The sequence below is a fragment of the Notechis scutatus genome, chromosome 5 (assembly GCF_049901735.1).
Source record: "Notechis scutatus isolate UNSWTSFEM ecotype Mainland chromosome 5, rNotScu1.2, whole genome shotgun sequence".
NCBI classification, from domain to species: Eukaryota; Metazoa; Chordata; class Lepidosauria; order Squamata; family Elapidae; genus Notechis; species Notechis scutatus.
In genome coordinates, this window is record NC_142013.1 from 51,895,092 (window position 1) to 51,914,169 (window position 19,078).

General features: G+C 38.5%; 2 protein-coding genes across 4 annotated transcripts in view; one reads left to right on the top strand and one right to left on the bottom strand.

Moving 5' to 3' along the window:
* LOC113409759 (trifunctional purine biosynthetic protein adenosine-3-like) overlaps positions 1-13,190 on the top strand; it is a 51,491-nt gene extending 38,301 nt beyond the window's left edge. The window contains exons 20-22 of one of the 2 annotated variants that reach the window (XR_015749818.1): positions 6,065-6,201; positions 8,428-8,543; positions 9,211-9,337. Coding sequence is in view for 1 of the 2 variants with exons in the window: in XM_087966723.1 (XP_087822849.1) it covers positions 6,065-6,206; positions 8,428-8,543; positions 9,211-9,438 (486 nt within the window). In the remaining variant the exon portion in view is untranslated. Of the gene's footprint in view, positions 1-6,064; positions 6,207-8,427; positions 8,544-9,210 lie in introns of both variants that reach the window. The other variant, XM_087966723.1, reaches the window with a different exon arrangement.
* A 3,815-nt stretch (positions 13,191-17,005) lies between these two features.
* Positions 17,006-19,078, bottom strand: part of LOC113409883 (trifunctional purine biosynthetic protein adenosine-3-like) — a 50,973-nt gene continuing 48,900 nt past the window's right edge. For both annotated transcript variants that reach the window (XM_087966732.1, XM_087966731.1), the window contains exon 22: positions 17,006-18,175. In XM_087966732.1, the coding sequence (XP_087822858.1) occupies positions 17,978-18,175 (198 nt within the window). In that variant the 3' untranslated portion in view covers positions 17,006-17,977. The remainder of the gene's footprint in view (positions 18,176-19,078) is intronic.

Below are 19,078 nucleotides of genomic sequence, written 5' to 3' on the forward strand. Positions count from 1 at the left end.
GGCTGATTGTTGCTCAGGAATATTATCTGACTTGAGAGATTACTGCAATTGATTGTTTGATATAATATTGGCTATATAGATTACCCAAAATTGTTCCTCTAATTAATTCAATCAACGTACTATTTTAACAATCCTACCATGCCAAAAAGAAAATCCTACGTCAAACCACAACCTAAAGAGAAGATGATCCCCACCAATGAACCACAAGACTCCTGCACATGCCTTAAATGCTACAAAAATCTAAAGGATAATGAAAACTCCATCAAATGTTCTCTGTGTAAAAAATACACTCATCATGACTGCTTGGGATTACCTGAGCAGATGATTCAATACCTAAAATCATCCAATGAGTTTCCACATATCTGCAAATCATGCAGACCCAAACTGGATCTGTCTGAAAGAGTTGATACCATTGAAACCATTGAAACATCCCCTACCATCGAAACCATTACAACATCCCTCAACATCATAGTAGCATCCCTGGACGCCGTAAAAGAAAGAATATCCAACCTTGAAAAAAAGGACACAACGCAAAAACCTGAACATCCAATAGCTACTAACCACATCTCTACCAATCAACCACAATCCAATCCACAACCCAATCCACAAATAAACACAACCCAGACAAATATTGATATCCCAATTCTCATCAGAGAAGCCGTTGAGCGTGAACGGAAACGCCCAAACGCCATCTTATTTGGTCTAGAAGACATCAATGTCAATGATGACATCACAACTGTCCGAAACATCATCAGAAATTATCAAGCATCAACCATCTCCGCTGATGAAATACTTGACATTTCCCGCATTGACCGAGAGCTCAAAAATAGAGATGGCTCTGTGGCCCCACGCTTGTGCAGGGTCATTTGCAAAAATGAATCAAGCAAACGTAAATTCATTTATACTATAAACTCACTCGCCAAAACCAACACCATCCATAAGAACCTCCGTTGCCGCCCTGACCTAACCATACAGCAACGTGCCCGCTCCCGTGCACTCCGCATCGAACTCAAAAACCGTCTAGACAATGGAGAGAAGGACCTGTACATTGACTACCATGCTGACTGTATCAAAAGTAAACCACTCAACCCAATACTCAGCTTTTACCCTCAACCACAACCCTACCTCAACCCATCCACCATCACCCAAGACTAGGCACGCACGCCCCCAACTACCTCAATTCCAACTACTGCCGGCCTTAAATGCAAACTACTCAATGCAAGAAGCCTCGTAAATAAAATACCTGAATTTCTCTTCCTCCTAAATATGGCTAACTTCGACATTATATTTGTCTGTGAAACATGGCTCAATGCATCTCTCCCCGACTCCATTACCACAGTAAGAGACTATCATGTTTACAGATCAGATCGTGAAAATCGTCGAGGAGGTGGAGTTGCTATATTCTATAAAAAATCCTTACATCTAAAAAATATCCAAGTTACCCAGGAGTTTGCCCTTCCTGAAACCATTATCTGTGAACTATCCTCAAATATCACAATTCGATTCTTACTATGTTACAGAGCACCTGATTATGACATCGAACATGTAAACAAGCTAAATACATTACTAACATGGGCTGCATCCTGCCCATACCCTTTTATCCTTCTTGGTGATTTCAATCTACCTCATATTAACTGGACCCTAAATGATTGTACAACTGAAATCATACACACAACCTTCTACAATGCTATTACAAATCTGGGACTGGAACAACTAGTAACCAACAACACTAGACTAAACAACTGCCTCGATCTCATCTTCTGCAACAGTTTGAACCTAATCTACGGAATACAATCTAAAGAACCCTTTTCCAGTAGTGACCACAATATGATCGACTTTTGTCTCAACATACATCCACACAAAAATCACCACAATGATGTAATCCCCTATTGTAACTTCAAAAAGGCAACTATGATCTTATAGACAACGATCTCTCATCCCTTGATTGGCAATCTCTATTCACTGGATGCAATACCGTTGAAGACCATTATAACATATTTTTACTTGAAGTCAAAAGAGTCATCAAACTATATGTACCAACAACAACTCCCAAAACAAAACAAAAAAGCAGATTACCCATATCAATAAGGAAACTTCAATCCAAAAAGAGATCACTCTGGCGGAAAAACAAATCTGGTCACGTTGCCAATTTCAAAAACCGATACAAAAATCTATGCCACCAGATAAAGACCGAATGCACCAATTATCACATTAAACAAGAGGAAAACCTTCTAAGCACCAATTCCACCCGCGCTTTTTACAATTTTGTAAACAACAAACTAAAAGACTCAAGGTCCATCCCTCCCTTGATAGGACCTGATGGTAAAGACTGCAACGACGACACCATTAAAGCCAACATCTTTAACACATTCTTCGGCTCAGTATTTGTAAACAGCAATGGATCATGCCCAATATTTCCTAGCCGTACCACAGATAACAACAATGATCTAATACATATCGATTTCACAGAAGACAATGTTGAAAAAGCAATACGCAACCTAAAACCATCTCTATCTATTGGACCGGATGGAATATGTGCCTACTTCTTAAGAAAGCTATCCACTGCCATAGCCAAACCTCTAAGCATAATCTTTGAAAAATCTTTCAGAACCAGCTCCTTGCCTAACCTATGGTCACAAGCCACAGTCATCCCCATCTTCAAAAGGGAGACCCAAGCCTAGTTGAAAACTACAGGCCAATCTCCTTATGCTGCGTCACCTGTAAAGTCATGGAATCAATTATTAACCAATCCATCATCCTTCACTTAGAGACAAATAACCTACTCTCCAATAAACAATTTGGTTTCAGGAAAAAACTATCCTGTAATCTGCAACTCTTACACTGCAAAAACATATGGACGACACAACTCTACCAGGGCAAAACAATAGACGCAATCTACATAGACTTCTGTAAAGCCTTTGATTCAGTGGTACCCGACAAACTACTCCTAAAAATAAAATCCTATGGTATCTCTGGACAACTGAATAACTGGATAGAAGCATTCCTGTCAAACAGACAACAAATGGTCAAAATCGGGAGCGTCCTATCAAATCCAGTACCTGTCAATAGTGGTGTTCCCCAAGGCAGTGTTCTAGGACCAACTCTCTTCATACTCTACATAAACGACCTCTGTGATCATATTAAGAGCAATTGCGTTCTCTTCGCTGATGATGTAAAGCTGTTCAATACCACAGACAATACTGCTACCCTACAAAAAGATCTTGACTATGTATTCGAATGGTCAAACAAATGGCAACTTCAAATCTCAACAAATAAATGCTCTGTCTTACATATTGGCAAAAAAATCAGAAAATAAAATACAAGCTGAATAGTCAAGATCTTGTTGATGACCCAAGCTCTGTAAAGGACCTTGGAATACTCACCTCTAATGATCTAAGTGCTAGAGCACACTGCAACTACATAGCCAAAAAGGCATTAAGAGTTGTTAACCTAATCCTACGTAGCTTTTTCTCTGGTAATATCACACTACTAACCAGAGCATACAAAACATTGCTAGACCAATACTCGAATACAGTTCATCAGTCTGGAACCCACACTACGTATCTGATATTAGCACAATTGAGAAAGTCCAGAAATATTTCACAAGAAGAGTTCTCCACTCCTCTACTCGCTGTAGAATACCTTATGCCACCAGACTTGAAATTCTAGAACTAGAAAACCTTGAATTACGCCGTCTTCGGTCTGACTTAAGCATGGTATACAAAATCATACATTGCAATGTCCTACCTGTCAATGAATACTTCAGCTTCAACCATAACAACACAAGAGCACACAATAGATACAAACTCAAAGTAAACCGCACCAAACTTGATTGCAGGAAATACGACTTCAGCAATAGCAATGTCTGGAATACTCTACCCGACTCTGTAGTTTCTTCCCCAAACCCCAAAAACTTTAACCTTAGACTGTCTACTATTGACCTCACCCCTTTCCTAAGAGGTCTGTAGGGGGCGTGCATAAGCGCACCAACGTGCCTACCGTCCCTGTCCTATTGTTTCTCTTATTCTTTTATTTTTCTTATATGTAACCATTTCATGTATTCACAACTATGTATACATTTATACTTATTATCTTGTAAACAATTGGCAAATCAAATAAATAAATAAATAAATAAATAAATAAATAAATAAATAAATAAAATAAACTCTGGGTCCTTGGTTTCCAAATGAGATGCAAAAGTTGCTCTCATCAGAAAAGAGGACTTTGGATCACTGAGCAACAGACCAGTTCTGTTTTTCTTTAGCCCAGGTAAGAGGCTTCTGACGTTTGTTGTTCAGGAGCAGCTTGACAAGAGGAATACGACATTTGAAGCCCATGTCCAGGATCCGTCTGTGTGTGGTGGCTCTTGATGCACTGACTCCAGCCTCAGTCCACTCCTTGTGAAAGTCCCCAACACTTTTGAATGGCCTTTTCCTGACAATCCTCTTCAGGCTGTGGTCATCCCTGCTGCTTGTGCACCTTTTTCTTCCACACTTTTCCCTTCCACATAACTTTCTATTAATGTGCTTTGATACAGCACTTTGGGAACATCCAACTTCTTTTTCAATTACCTTTTGAGGCTTTCCCTCCTTATGGAGGGTGTCAGTGATGGTTTTCTGCACAACTGTCAGGTCAGCAGTCTTTCCCATGATTGTGCTTCCTACTGAACCTGACTGAGAGACCATTTAAAGGCTCAGGAACCCTTTGCAGGTGTTATGGCTTAATTAGCTGATTAGAGTGGGACACTTTGAGCCTAGAATATTGAACCTTTGCACAATATTCTAATTTTCTGAGATTGTGGAGTTGGGGTTTTCATGAGCTGTAAGCCATAATCATCTCAATTATGACACATCACGGCTTGAACTATCTTGCTTTGCATGTAATGAGTCTATCTCATATATTAGGTTCACCTTTTAAGTTGCATTACTGAAATAAATGAACTTTTGCATGATATTCTAATTTTTCGAGTTTCACCTGTAGACACAACTACTAGACAATCTGTGACCCACTTGGTCATCCTTTCAGATATATTGCCTTCAACAGGGACAGAAGTTCTCATGTACTGCCTTTTTCTTCACTACAAAAGTTGGGGTAGATTTAGAGATATATATCTCCTTTGAAAATAGCCCACGATGAACTGAATAGTACAGTCAAACATCAGCACAGGAAATATTATATGACATTTTGTATTTTTCATAAACAAATACAGAAATATGATAATTTTATGTCATATAAATATTTCCAAACTTACTTGCCAAATTTCAGTTCTATAGGTGTCATGCTTCCAAGATTTTTGACACATTCTATAAATTGGTTCATTTGTGATATCTTGATTCAAAAATTATTGCCATATGACGCATTGTTTCACACAGTTAAAAGTTACAGGAATGTGAATTTTATTAGTATATAGATAACAACAACTAGAGAATGCAGTCGATGCAACAATAGCTTACTCAGAACAAGATTTAAAGTACAGAAATAAATATGAGGGAACTATTACTCAAATTCCTGCCCATTCTGCTGCCCAGAGACCCCTCCAGAGCAGCAAATGACATTCCCAGCAGATAAAAATGGAGCATAAGCATCTTCTGCATGGTTTATACCAACATCCCCCCCAAAATTCAAATGTCTCCAAATTATTTCCAATTTTACTTTGTTTTGACCATAAATTTGTCCTTGCACCAATCGCCAAGGAATTCTACTCAGGGTATGTCTGGGTCTTTGCAAGGTGTTGTTAGATGCAAGTAGAAAGATTCATCTAGTTAGCTTTGTGTCAGTTTGTCCACATTGGGAGAAGTCCAAGTTTAAACAGATAAGTAGGAAAAGAAATAAACAAGTGAAGTGAAAAATACGGCACTACACTATACTTTTAAGAATACATTGCAGCCATAGGGGTCTTTCCAAGACTGACTTCCGTGATTTAAAAGTCATATAAAATGTAGTGGCCATGAACAATTAAGCATCTTCAAAGTTCAATAAATTGAGAAATTTGCTTTCAGTGTTCACCCAAAGATAGGTTGCTTAGAAGGTTTTGCCCTCTTTAATTTCCTCTTAACTATTGCAGGTAATTGACCATAAATTGTATGGAAGCAGATCAGAATATGAAGGCACAATTGATAGTGTCCTTGAAGAATTCTCTATTGAACTGATTTGTCTATCGGGATTTATAAGAATTTTGTCCAGTAACTTCCTTAGGAAATGGTATGGTAAGCAAGTTAGATGAAATATTGTTGTTAACAGTGATGGATTTATTCTTATTTGTTTATTTATTTTATAAAGCTGTTGAATCTGCACATGCCTCATGGCAAAATATCTCATCACCAAAAAGCAGTAGATTCATGCAAAACAATATAATGAACAAGTATAGAAAAACAAATACAAAGACACGAGGACATAAAGTTTCAGGAAAAATCATTCAGCAGGTTCAGTGCCTGGAGAAAGAGCCAGGTCTTTAGTACTTTACAAAGGACATGCAGGATTGGAGCCAACAAAATCTGAGGAGATGCTATTCCAAAGGCAAAGGCCAGCAATAGAGAAGGCATTTCTTCTGGATCCTGCAAGATGATATTGCCTAAACAAAAGAATCCAGAGTATACCAATCTTTCAGATCTTGCCAGACAAGAAGAAATAATTAAAGGTAGATAGTTTCACAAGTAACCTGGCTCCGATCCATGAAGAATTTTATAGATGAGAACCAGTATCTTGAATTGCACCCAGAAGCTCATTGGTAATCAGTGCAGCTCATGAAGTAGAAGTGGTATATACATACTGAAATATTCCCATAAACACCCCTAGCTTCCAAATGGATATCAAGGGAAGCCCCATATACAGTGCATTGCAACAATCCAGTTGCAGAGCTTTCAACAATCCAATTGCAATCCAATTTGCAGAGCCATGGTCCCCAATTGGCACACAAGATAGAGCTCTGCAGATGCTCTGCAGATGAACTACTGCTGCCATCTGCTCCCCAAGCAGGAACCAGGAATCTAGGAGGAGCCCCAAATTGCTCATTGAGTCTGTTTAGGGCAGTATGGCCCCTTCGAGGAACAAAAATGGGAAGCTTCCAGAGCCAGAGGGTCCAAAAATCCACAGCCACTTGGTATTGTTGGTTTTGTCAGGATTCAGTTTAAACCTGTTCTCCATTCAGGTCTCTAAATATGCCTCATAATGTGACAGAACATCGATGGCATCACTTGGGTGGCCCAGGGATGAGATGCAAACTGCGCATCATCAACATACTGATGGTATCTCACTCTGTGCTGACATTGGTCTTATGTAGAAATTAAATAGGAGTGGGGGGAGAATTATATCCTAAGATACCCTAAAGACCTTGGGCTAGATCTCTCATCACCCTTCTCCCCCCCCGCAATTAAACTGACAAGAATTAGCCCCAGAGAAAAAAGGAAAATCACCATAGCACCTTGTTTTGCACTCCCAATCCCTTAATCAATCCAGAAGGATATCACAATTGATAGTATTGAAGGATGCTGAGATATCAAGGAGGACCAGATTGTATCACTTCAGCCTCCATTACAGATCATCAAGTGTGATCAGTATCATTTTTGTACTGTGCCCAGGTCTGAAACCTGCCTGCAAGGATCCAGATAATCTGCCTCGTCCAGAGCATTTTCACGCAAACAGCCTGAATAACTTCCCAATAACTTTTCCTGTAAAGGAAATGTTAGAGACAGGCAGAAATTATTCAGCATTTACAGGTTGTATCTGGTGATGGCTCCTTGAGGAGAGATTGAACTTAAACAGTGCAGGACCATCCCTTCTCTCAAAGATACATTCACCACCCTTTCCTCCAATCACCTAGCATCACATTTCTGCCTCTATATAAAATATGTTGCACCAAATTTCTGCATTCTATAAGTCTATGGGTGTTATGTTACAGTAGATCAACTTGCCACTACATTTTATATGACTTTTAAATTAAAATGTAGACATTTAAAAAGTAAACAAAGATGGGGCCTTGGGCAGATATCTGCTTTGGAATTTGAATTTGGCATATTTATTGAGCTGTGGTTTCACAGTGGATAGAATGCAATATTGCAGGCTAACTCTGCCCACAGTTTGGAGTTCAATCCTGACAGGCTCAATGTTGACTCAGCCTTCCATCCTTCAGAAATCAGTAAAATGAAGACCCAGTTTGTTGAGGGCAATATGCTAACATGTGTAAACTGCTCAGAGAGTGCAGTAAAGCACAGTGGAGCAGTATATAAATCTGACTGCTATTGCTATTGCTGTTATTGCTCATTACTACTGAGAAGAGATATTTACTGCTGAAAATTTGGCATATATAAGACAACACTTCCGACTAAGAGTAAATTTTATATAATCTCAAACAATGTTTAAATCAATTATCTGTTTGTGTCTTGCATATCGGTATCATTTGATAATTCCCAATATGATTATTAATTGTAGGGAAGATGCTGGGAACTTATCCATCAGTTTCACCATTAAGTAAGAGGAGAAATATCTATAATCAAACACATCCATCTACAGACAAAATTGTGGGCTGTATTGTGCATTTTGTACTTGTAAGTGCGTTTTTCTGGATTGGCAATAAACAGAGTTTTGTGTTCTATATATTGGTAGATAATTATTATATTCACAACTAGCATGACTTCTCTGTTTGCTGTTTACTGCAACTTCATTAATAAATTAGTAAAACTTATCAAGATTTGGGAAATCCTTTTGTAGAAATTGAGACTATGGAATATTGTTATTCCTTTACCTTTCTGCGAGGGAATCAACTCAAACATTCCAAATTAAGTTATACCTCCTCTGTCCATATTTAAAATTCTTGGTAATTAATTTTACAGCATCTACCACTGATGCAACTATCTATAATAAAATGTTCTTCAGATGTATTGGACTGCAACTCCACCTACTCTTGTCAATATGGAAGGTAGTATTTTGCTCTGGCTACTTTAATACATTGAAAGAGAAATATTGTCTTGATTTCATGCTTGAGCAAAATTCTTCATACACTACTGATATCTAAATAAAATATCATTTTGCTGTCCCATTTCTAAATGTTCTGTTAATTCATTGTCTCATATCCTAGTGAACATTTCTATTGTTCATATAATTAAAGTAATTACATTTCAGTGATACTGCTCTGTTTTTAGCTATCTCTCTTTCACATTAATCTTGGTAGGTAATTTTCCAGATAAGGGATGTTTTCCCTTCTCTTTCTTTCAGGAGGAGACCAGTCCTGAAGCAATAATTGTACAAGAGCCAGTATGTGTAAAGGCAGAAGATACCCAGGAGACCTTATATGCAAAGATCAAAGAAGCAGAGAACCATGTCTTTCCCATGGCTCTGCAACTGGTTGCTAGTGGAATGGTGCAGTTAAGAGAAGAGGGAAAAATCTATTGGAAAAGAGAAAGACAGGAGCTGATCTGCCAAAAGGAAAGGCAGGATTGTTAATGCTTTTGTAGCAGCAATTTCACATAGTGATGAATGACAATGGTTGACGTTCTAAATTCAACTCTGGTTTAAGTCTGTCACCTCTTTTTATATAGTCACTTTTTTCTTTTGCTTATATAATTACAACTTTCCTTCCATAAACTAAAGCATTAGGATCAGCAGTGGCTCTCGGGGGTGAGAAAAGACATAGGTACAATGTGAGTTTCAAATAGTTCCTCTTCCAAAGGCAAATAGCTGCTTTAGACACTGAGCTTGGACTTCTCTTCTATTTGCATTCAAATAACTAAACCATAATCGTCAGGGACTTTCTCGCCACTGAGAATTGCCCAAAAGGTCAGCCCAGGAGATGAAAGAGTTATAGATGGCCCTGGCGTTTGCTGCCACTATTTATTCAACCCAGAATATAGGAGCAAGATTGAAAAAAAAGAAATGCCTTTCCTTTTCTATTAATTGAAATGGCACAAGGGTAGCCTAATCTTTGTAATCCGTAGTTAATCTACATCAATTGAGCTCTGGGTTACACTCTCCTAAATCAAAATGCTCCCCAACTTCAGTCATGTTGTCCCTAACGTTTTGATTTACAGGAGCTTGTAATCCAGAGCTCAATTGATATAGATTAACTGCGGGTTACAAAGATTAGGTTCCCCTTGTGCCATTTCAATTAATAGAAAAGGAAAGGCATTTCTTTCTTTCAATCTTGCTCCTATATTCTGGGTTGAAGAAATAGTGCCAGCAAATGCTAGGGCCATCTATACCAAAGTAACGTTTACTGCTTATTAAGAATTAAATAGCAAAGAGAAGTGTGTAGATTTTAGACTAGTGTTTTTCAGACTTGGCAACTTTAAGGTGTTTGGACTTCCACAATTCCTTCCTAAACCCAGGTAGATTTTTGACATGGAATGGTCTCAAATTTCTTCTTTCTCTCCCCAATACCATGTTGCTGATCCTGGATAGAATTCCAAAAAATGAAAGTTAACCCCTTTCATTTAACTTTAAGGCAAGGGAGGAGTTCTATCTATTCAGAGATTTAATTGCCTGGCTGTCCTGCTTTCAGTAGGAGGTGGAAGATAAAAGATACAAAGGATTAGGTTACAAGTCAATTGTTGTGCATTCCAGCAGTGTTGCGTGTATGTCCTCTGGAATTTGTTTGCTCAGGGTGTCTCTCACAATAATGATCTGATATGCCTTAGAATCCATTGTCTATATATTATGCTGCCCACTATTGGATAAATGAAGAGTCATTTAGGTTCCTGGAATTAAATCTTCTCAACCGAAGGGAGTGAATTGAGTTCCTTCAGCGATTGAGGGTGGGCGAACCTCAACAGGCCATCTTGACCATGCCTGCTGGCAGCCCTGATTCTTAGGGCAGGGGGGATGGGTCTGTGCAAGCCTTTCAGAAGCTCCCTGAAGGCCCCAGCCAGCCCGCCCCCCCAGGGTGAAAGGTCTGGCATGGAGGAGCCAAGCAGGTGCAGGACCATCTAACTAGGATGGTCCTGGGAGCAAACTTTCCAGCCAATTGTGCGCTGGGGGCCTCAAGTTGTGTATCCTCCTGGGATGTCCATGGAGCTTCTCCATCATCCAAATCATGGTTGTCCCAAAGGTACTCTTCCAAAAGGCAAAACTGGACTTCCTTGTTTGTTTTTCTTTGAAAATGTTTGGCTTCTCATCCAAGAAACTGAAGAACTGAAGAAGAATGGAAGAAGTTTCTTGGGTGAGAATCCAAATGTTTTCAAGGGGGAAACCCCCCCCCCAGGAAAGTCCAGTTGCCTTTTGAAAAAGCACCTTTGGGTACACCTGAGATTGTTGTTCAGCTGCGAAGTTGTGTCTGGCTCTTTGCAATCCCATGGATCATAGCACACCAGATCTCCCCCCCTCCCATCCTCCACTGTCTCCTGGAGTTTGCTCAAATTCATGTTCATTGCCTCCGAGATGCCTTCTAGCATCTCTGGAAGTCCTGTTCTTTTCGGTTGCTTCTCTTCTACTTTTTTCCTTAATGGGAAGAGTTCACTACTGGACTAACTTCGGTGCCTCCCTTCCCCTTTTTCACTGCAGGCCTTTAATTATCTTTAGATAGCAAATTAGCTCTTCTGTTGTCTTGGCCTTACATGAATGGGACTGTAGTCTTTATATTTCAAAGAGCCATATGCCACACCATAAATCCTATATAACATTTAGAACAGCTTCACAATCTTTCTAGTAGTGACATGGGTTGGATGCAAACTGGTTTGGCTGCTACAGAACTTGCTAAACAGCACTTTTTAGGCCTATGTCTCATTGTAAAATGGAGTTCAGATGCTTAAATTAAGATTACCATAAAAAAGTTTCACACCAGCCAGAGCATAGAAAAACTCAAAGAAGTAGTGCAAGAGCAGCAGACATAGAGAGACCAGGCCCATAGAATCACCAAGAGTTGGGCATGACTGAATGGATATCCCAAAGGTGTTTTTTCAAAAGGCAACTGGACTTTATTTAACAACGTCTTCAAGCAAAAACAAAGTCCAGTTGCCTTTTGAAAAAACACCTTTGCGACAACCATGACCTAGATGACTGAGAATTGCTATAGACTGAATGGATAACATCATCATCATCATTAAAAAGTTTTAATGGAAATATCTAACAGTTGTGGACTAAGTATATAAATATGAATTAAACTGTCAGGGTTCTGGCAGTTACTCCAATTAAATCAAGAGCCATACTCCTAAAACTAAAGAGGATTTATTTGAAGGTATGTCCGGCACTAACCCGGGCGTAGCCAACTCTTGAGATACATAATTCAGTCACCCTTGATCCTGCTTTTCCCCCACTCCTCCGGGTGTATCATCCAAGGAAAAACGTTCCATAGACATGAGTCATCAATCATGCTCTCCAATTAGATTTTTTTGCAGTAGAAGCTTCAGCCATCTAATCAGTCTTTGAAGAAAATATGAATGGAATGTACTTTCGATTTCACACTGTTGCCTGCTCTTTGAAACCCCCCCATTTCTATTGCCAACTATAAAATGTGTATACAAAATGTTTTATGAGTTGACATAAACCCGTCTTTGTGCTCAAAAATGGTAAACAGCATAAGTAAAGTTGATAACACAAATAAATTTGAGACTTGAAGTTCATATTAATTATTGGATGTTATGGTCAAGATTTAATTGTTCTGGAGGTTTAAGATTTTATCTTTCTAAGTTTACATTTCATCAGTAAGTTTTGCTCTACAATATCCATGCTTCATGGATACAAGGAAAAAGAAAATTATTACTTTTAAAGGAAAATAATAACTATTACTTTACCACTAAAAGAAATCTCTGGAAAGTATATATACTAAAGAGACTTCTGACACCTTAAAGGCCAGCCCATTCTTGAAGTCTCATAGTGTAAAGGTTTTATTTCTCCCATTATATTTTGTCACTGACTAATATACATTTAGACTGATATAAATTCAAGTAAACATATACTCACTTAATAGCTAGTGTTGCATAGATAGAACTTTGAAACTTAGAATGGCTTAAAAACATTTTACTAATTACTTTGTCACATTGTTTCTATTACTTAGATCATGTTCCTGTATTCATTGCATTGTAGTAAATTGTTCTAAGCACTTTTAATATTTTAGAAACATTCTAGGTTTTAGCATTTTACAATTTTTTACAGTTAAATAAATAATTTTATAATATCATAACTTCTTACACTCTGTATTTTTTCTTTTAAGGTGCCTGTTGTTTGATTTGCTGGTCAGTGAATGTAATAAAGATTTATATAATACTGGTACGGAATGTGAATCTCAATTACTTCTCTGTAAAGCAGGGGTCACCAATCTTTTGGACCTCAGAGACCACCAAACTCATAATTTAAAATCCAAGGGACACTAACCGGTTCTGTAGGCATGGCCTAATTTGTGGGTATGGCTTGGTGGTCATGTGACTGGCTGGGCATGGCTTGTATGTAAATATTATAAATATTTATATAAATATTGAATTTTTTATAAAAAAGAGCAACTTTTACCCAAAATCAGACAAAGCAGGCAGGCAGAGTTGCTCACAGAATCACAGATTCATTCAGAGATCTATCTGCCATCAGTTAGCTCAGTCGGTCACATAAAATTTGCTAGCAAGCAAACTCACAAAATTAACTCACAACACGCCATGTATGGAAATATTGAATTTTTTATTTTAAAAAAGAACAACTTTTACCCCAAATCAGGCAAAACAGGCAGGCGGATTGAGTTGCTCACAGAATCATTCAGTGATCTGACTTCCAGTTTGTTCCTCGTCGGAGTCAGAGTGGAATCCGCAATCGTTCGTGGTTTTGCCCAAGCTCACTTGCTGGAGGGTCCTGATTGGGACCAGAACCAACCTGGTGGGGTGGTGAAGAAGGGGGAAATCACCTGGAGGGTTGAAAATCCCTCCCAAAGGCAAGCTGCAGTGCTGGTCCTAAAATGGCCACCACAAAGACAAAGAACACTCCGGGAAACTAAGTTTTGTGCTGGAGCAGAGAAGTAGCGAGCAGAGTGTGAACTAGGCAAAGGACATCGCTTTTGAGGTACCCCGGTATTAAAATAAAGGGCTATCTTGGAGGGAGGTGTGTGGAAGCGGTGACCAGAGAAAGTGAGAAAGAAATTGGATCATATAAAACTTGGATTGGATTAATTTGGAGGAGAAAATTTAAAGGAAAATACTTTAACACAACAAAGGTTTAGAAATTAAACTGGATAACTATTGAATTATGGGCACTTAAAGGGCATAATTAAATGCTGAAATTGAGTGTTGAAAAGAAATCATAGCTAATGATTGAAATTAGCGAACTTAATAAAAGTATTATATTCAATAAAGAAAGTTAAAGGTAAAAAGACTCAAGAACGCCACCTGATGGTACAGGAAAACGTTTTAAAGTGTCTGGTCTTCTCAAGAGTTTGGATTTTGGAATTTAAAAGAAAATAAAAGAAACTTTATTATTGTTATAGAACCATCCGAACAAAGACTCAAGAGTATGGATTGTTGAAAATAAATTCAAAAGATATTGGCTGAAATAATATACTGGACTCTGGGATTGAATGTATCTATTAAAGAAGAGGATTTTAACTATTAAGGAAGTGGAAAGAAAAGGAAAAAAGGAGAAGATATAATGGAGAAACTATTTGTTGATATAAGATTGGACTTCCTGAGTCAAGATTGGATTTGCAAGATATAAGGGACATGATAAAAATTAAACTTGAAATGTGCAATTATGTACTACAGAAATTAGAAATGGTGACTCAGCATACACAAGGACAAAATAAACCATAGGGGGAGGAGTTCTATAAAGAAGAAGCCAACATTGAAGGACAAAACAACAATTATTTAAGGGGGGGGAGAAATTAGAATTAAAAATTTGTGGTCTGATGGGATGATAAAAAGGAGAATGGTTCAGAAAATGGATAAAGGGAAAGAGAAAAATCAGAAAAAGGAAGGGCAAAAGAAAAATCAAAAGAGGGAGAGAGAAAAGTTTAATAATGAGAATGGGGAAAAAGGGAATTAAAAGACCAGAAAACAAAGAGGAATAGGAAACAAACAAGGATGAAAAGAAAGTACATTGTCCAAAGAGTGAGAGATAATGGGTGGGGAAAAAAAGGATAAGGAAGGAGATTCCGCAAGGTAATATGTTGTGATGTATAAGAATATATTGAAAATAGTATTTTGTAATGTATAGATGATTCATAAGGTGTTTGAGAAAATATAATGCGGAATCTGAGAAATATATATATATATTTGGGTTATATACTAGATAGGGAGATTGATATTAAGGTAGAATGAAGGTGGTTAGCTCGAATTATTAACCAGAGGGGACAATTATATTTACAGATAAGGATTGATAAAATGACAAATGTGACAGAAAAAAGTAATATGAGAAATGACAACAGAAAAGAAATGAGAATTTTAGATAACATTGTAAAATAAGATATGAGAATTTATTAATATAACATGAATTGGAATTGGATAAGATAAGCTTAATATTTAACAATAAGGATGATGCAATATGAAACTAAACAAATATAATGAACAGGTAACTATGGTCATATTTGTATTGAAAATGTGAAACCTGGAACCACACTGATTGCCAAATGAGAATTTTTTATTTTAAAAAATAAAATAAAAGCAGGGAGAAAATTGAATAATGGAATTACTAGGTATGTTTAACTGATATGGTGGTAGGCATTTGGAGAGAGTTGTGAAAAGTTGAAAATAAGCATTGAAGGATTATGAATTAATGTGAAATATATGCAGAGAGATATGATTGATATTATTAATTTTGCCTATACTAAAATGTATGATATATTGATGGCACACTATTAATGTATTGTTGTGCATATGCATATTGAAATAATTTTTTTTTTGAAAAAAAAAGAATCATTCAGTGATCTATCTATCTGCCATCGGCTAGCTCAGTCTTGTCACATAAAATTTGCTTGCCGTGAGTCTGCAGTGAATAACAGAACCTTCAGTCCTAAGGGAGGTTTGGCTGTAAGCAGAGCCGAAGATCTAAAGACTAGCTAGAAAGCAAGAAATCCAACCATTTCCTACTTTCTAGCTAATCTAAATCTCCCGGCACAGCAGAGCAGATGATGGTCGGAAAAAGGAAAAATAGCAATTTAGCAGGCAAGTTTGCAAGGTAAGGAGTGAGTGGGCTGGGAGGGTTCCCGCGGGCCATGTGGGTGGCGCAGCCTTGTTTCTGCGCAGCCTGGATTAATTGCTTTGGGGGGTGCTCTGGGGGTGAGATTTCTCTGCAGGCCACCAAAATTTTCTCATGGCCCACCAGTGGGCCACAGCCCACCAGTTGGCAGCCGCTGCTGTAAAGCACTCAGCCTTAGGACGATGTTAAGGCAGTGTTTCCAAATCATGACATTTTCATATGTGTGGACTTTAAATACTTAGAATTCTGTCTCTGTATCCTCCCTCTGGCCATGGAGGATTCTAAGAGTGAAGGTCTGTGCATCTGGAATTCATAGATGTTAGAATACACTGCTCCAAGACAATACATATTAAAAGAAAAAAGGACTATTACCCCATCAAATGGTTTTCTAGGCATAAGAGACCTGGTGGATGAATCCATCTTCCCCATCAAGAAGATTGCCTCACAGTTTAGCAAGAGTAGCAGAGTAACAGAATAACAGAGTTCGAAGGGACCTTGGAGGTCTTCTAGTCCAACCCCCTGCTCAGGCAGGAAGCCCTATACCATTTCAGACAAATGGTTGTCCAATCTCTTCTTAAAAACTTCCTGTGTTGGAGCACCCACAACTTCTGGAGGGATGCAAAAGGTATATAGTTGAAACCACTTTCCACTATTAATATATATATTCTGGATTACTGTGAAATGACACAAGAGATAACAGATGACTATTTGTGTTAAATGGCCTGAAAGAGGAAATCTGTGATTTATTTCAGACCTCAAAACATTTAATGTTTTTCATCATCAGGCTTCTCGAAACATCATCTTTTTAGTTCTCTAAAAATCAACAGTTGTTACAAGTTATTTTCAACTATTCTACCAATAGGATGTTTGTTCCCCTACAATATTAGAAAGAAAACCATTAATATAAAAATGAATTTCAAAACATTTTATTTGATTGGGAATTAAGATCATATAATCTTTGGATATAAAAACAAAGTTAAAAGGAATGTTCACAGTAATTGATGTACGTTGGCTTCTGATCATTTAAGTTAGTAACAAAAATATAGTTCACTGGAACTAAATTGTTTATTCACCTTAAAAGACAGTAATAACACACTTTTTGAAAAAGTAGATACTATTTAGGCTCATAATTCCATGTTTATTTTCATTGAATTTCTGTTTGTTTTCTTAATATTAACTGTTAAGATAAAAATATCCTGGAAAAAGTCTGTTGCTTGATTCCATGATTGAAAAAATGTACCATTTGAATGTTTCAAGTACAATATATTTAGAAAAAGGGGTGGAAAAAGTTGTCTCACGTAGGAAGTCAGTTACATATAGACCTGGTATTGAACGATACTGCTTTATTCAATAATACTGCTATTGCTGTGTTCAGAGAATTTAGTACAGGATTTCAAAACAAAAACATTTGATAGTATTATTATGGGAAAAATGAGGGAACTTGATTCTGAATTACCTTATTACTTAATAGGAAAAGCTATCATTAATACTGTTAAAATGCTTAATTCATAATTGTGATCATGACCTGTTCTTTTTGTGGTGCCTTTCTTAAGCTTGAGTTCAACATAGAGTCTGACCCCTTGAAGCAGAATTCTATGATAGGTAACAGACAAATAAAATGACAAGCAGTTTGTGGCAAATGACATACTTTTCAGATAACAACCAGTTATACTGTGGACGGACTAAGCACACAAACGCCTTGTCACTTAGACCTATCTCCATTTAGTTCTATTTTGAATAATAAAAGGAAGTTCATTCCTTTTATTTTGGAGATCTATTGGCCAGAGTTGCTTGGTTAAGATTTTAAATCCTGCTGCCCTATGCCAAACTCAGAAGCCAAAATATGCACCAGAATTGTTGCTGTTTTTATACCCTCTATTTTTTAGTTATGCTTTTCCAAATTCCAGCACAGTTTCCCATCTCTCCCTAATTGAACTGCTCCACTTGCCACTAGCTGCATAGCAGCTGGGAAGGCTTTGTGTTCTGCCTCCTTCACTCTTTCTGACAAAGTTTTCTCTGTGTCTCCAATCTTCACTGGAACAGCTTCTTGAAATATTATTGCTCCAGCATCAACTTCTTCCTGGAAAGAGAAGAATAAAAAACTTTAGCAAAATGGCTGTAATTAAAAGCAGCCAGTTCGCACCAGATCGGGCGAACCGGTAGCAAGAATTTGGCGTGGGTCGCTGAACTGGTAGTAAGTTCTGGCTGGCCATGCTCCCCCACCCGTCACCCTCCCACCCAATGCTCGCTCATCCCGCCGCCTGACTGACATTCACCTAAGGTATTTCTTTTTTCCCCCCCTTCTGACAATCAGCTGTAGATAAGATCAGCTGTGCTGGGATTCCCCTTGCTGAGGCCCAGGAAGGCAAAAAATGGAGGGAGGAGCTCAGGCCCCCCCTCCATTTTTTGCCTTCCAGAGCCCCAGAGGAGCCTTAGGGGAGCAAAAACGCCCCCCACCCAGAGGCTTCTCTGAGGCTAGGAAGCTCCCAAAACGGAGCTTGGAGGGTGTTACCTGCCCCTCCCATGCTCTGTTCCTTTTCTTCCAGAGCCCCAGAGGAGCCTTAGGGGAGCAAAAACGCCCCCCAGAGGCTTCTCTGAAGCTAGGAAGCTCCCAAAACGGAGCTTGGAGGGGTGCTGCGTGCCCCTCCCATGCTCTGTTCCTTTTCTTCCAGAGCCCCAGAGGAGCCTTAACAGATCAAAAACGCCCCCCAGAGGCTTCTCTGAGGCTAGGAAGCTCCCAAAACGGAGCTTGGAGGGGTGTTACCTGCCCCTCCCATGCTCTGTTCCTTTTCTTCCAGAGCCCCAGAGGAGCCTTAGGGGAGCAAAAACGACCCCCAGAGGCTCCTCTGTGGCTAGGAAGCTCCCCAAAACAGGTGAGGGCTGCAAAAAAAAGGCCATCCCCACCCAGTCACATGGCACCAAGTCACGCCCACAGAACGGGTAGTAAAAGTTTTTGAATCCCACCACTGATTTAAAGTCATCT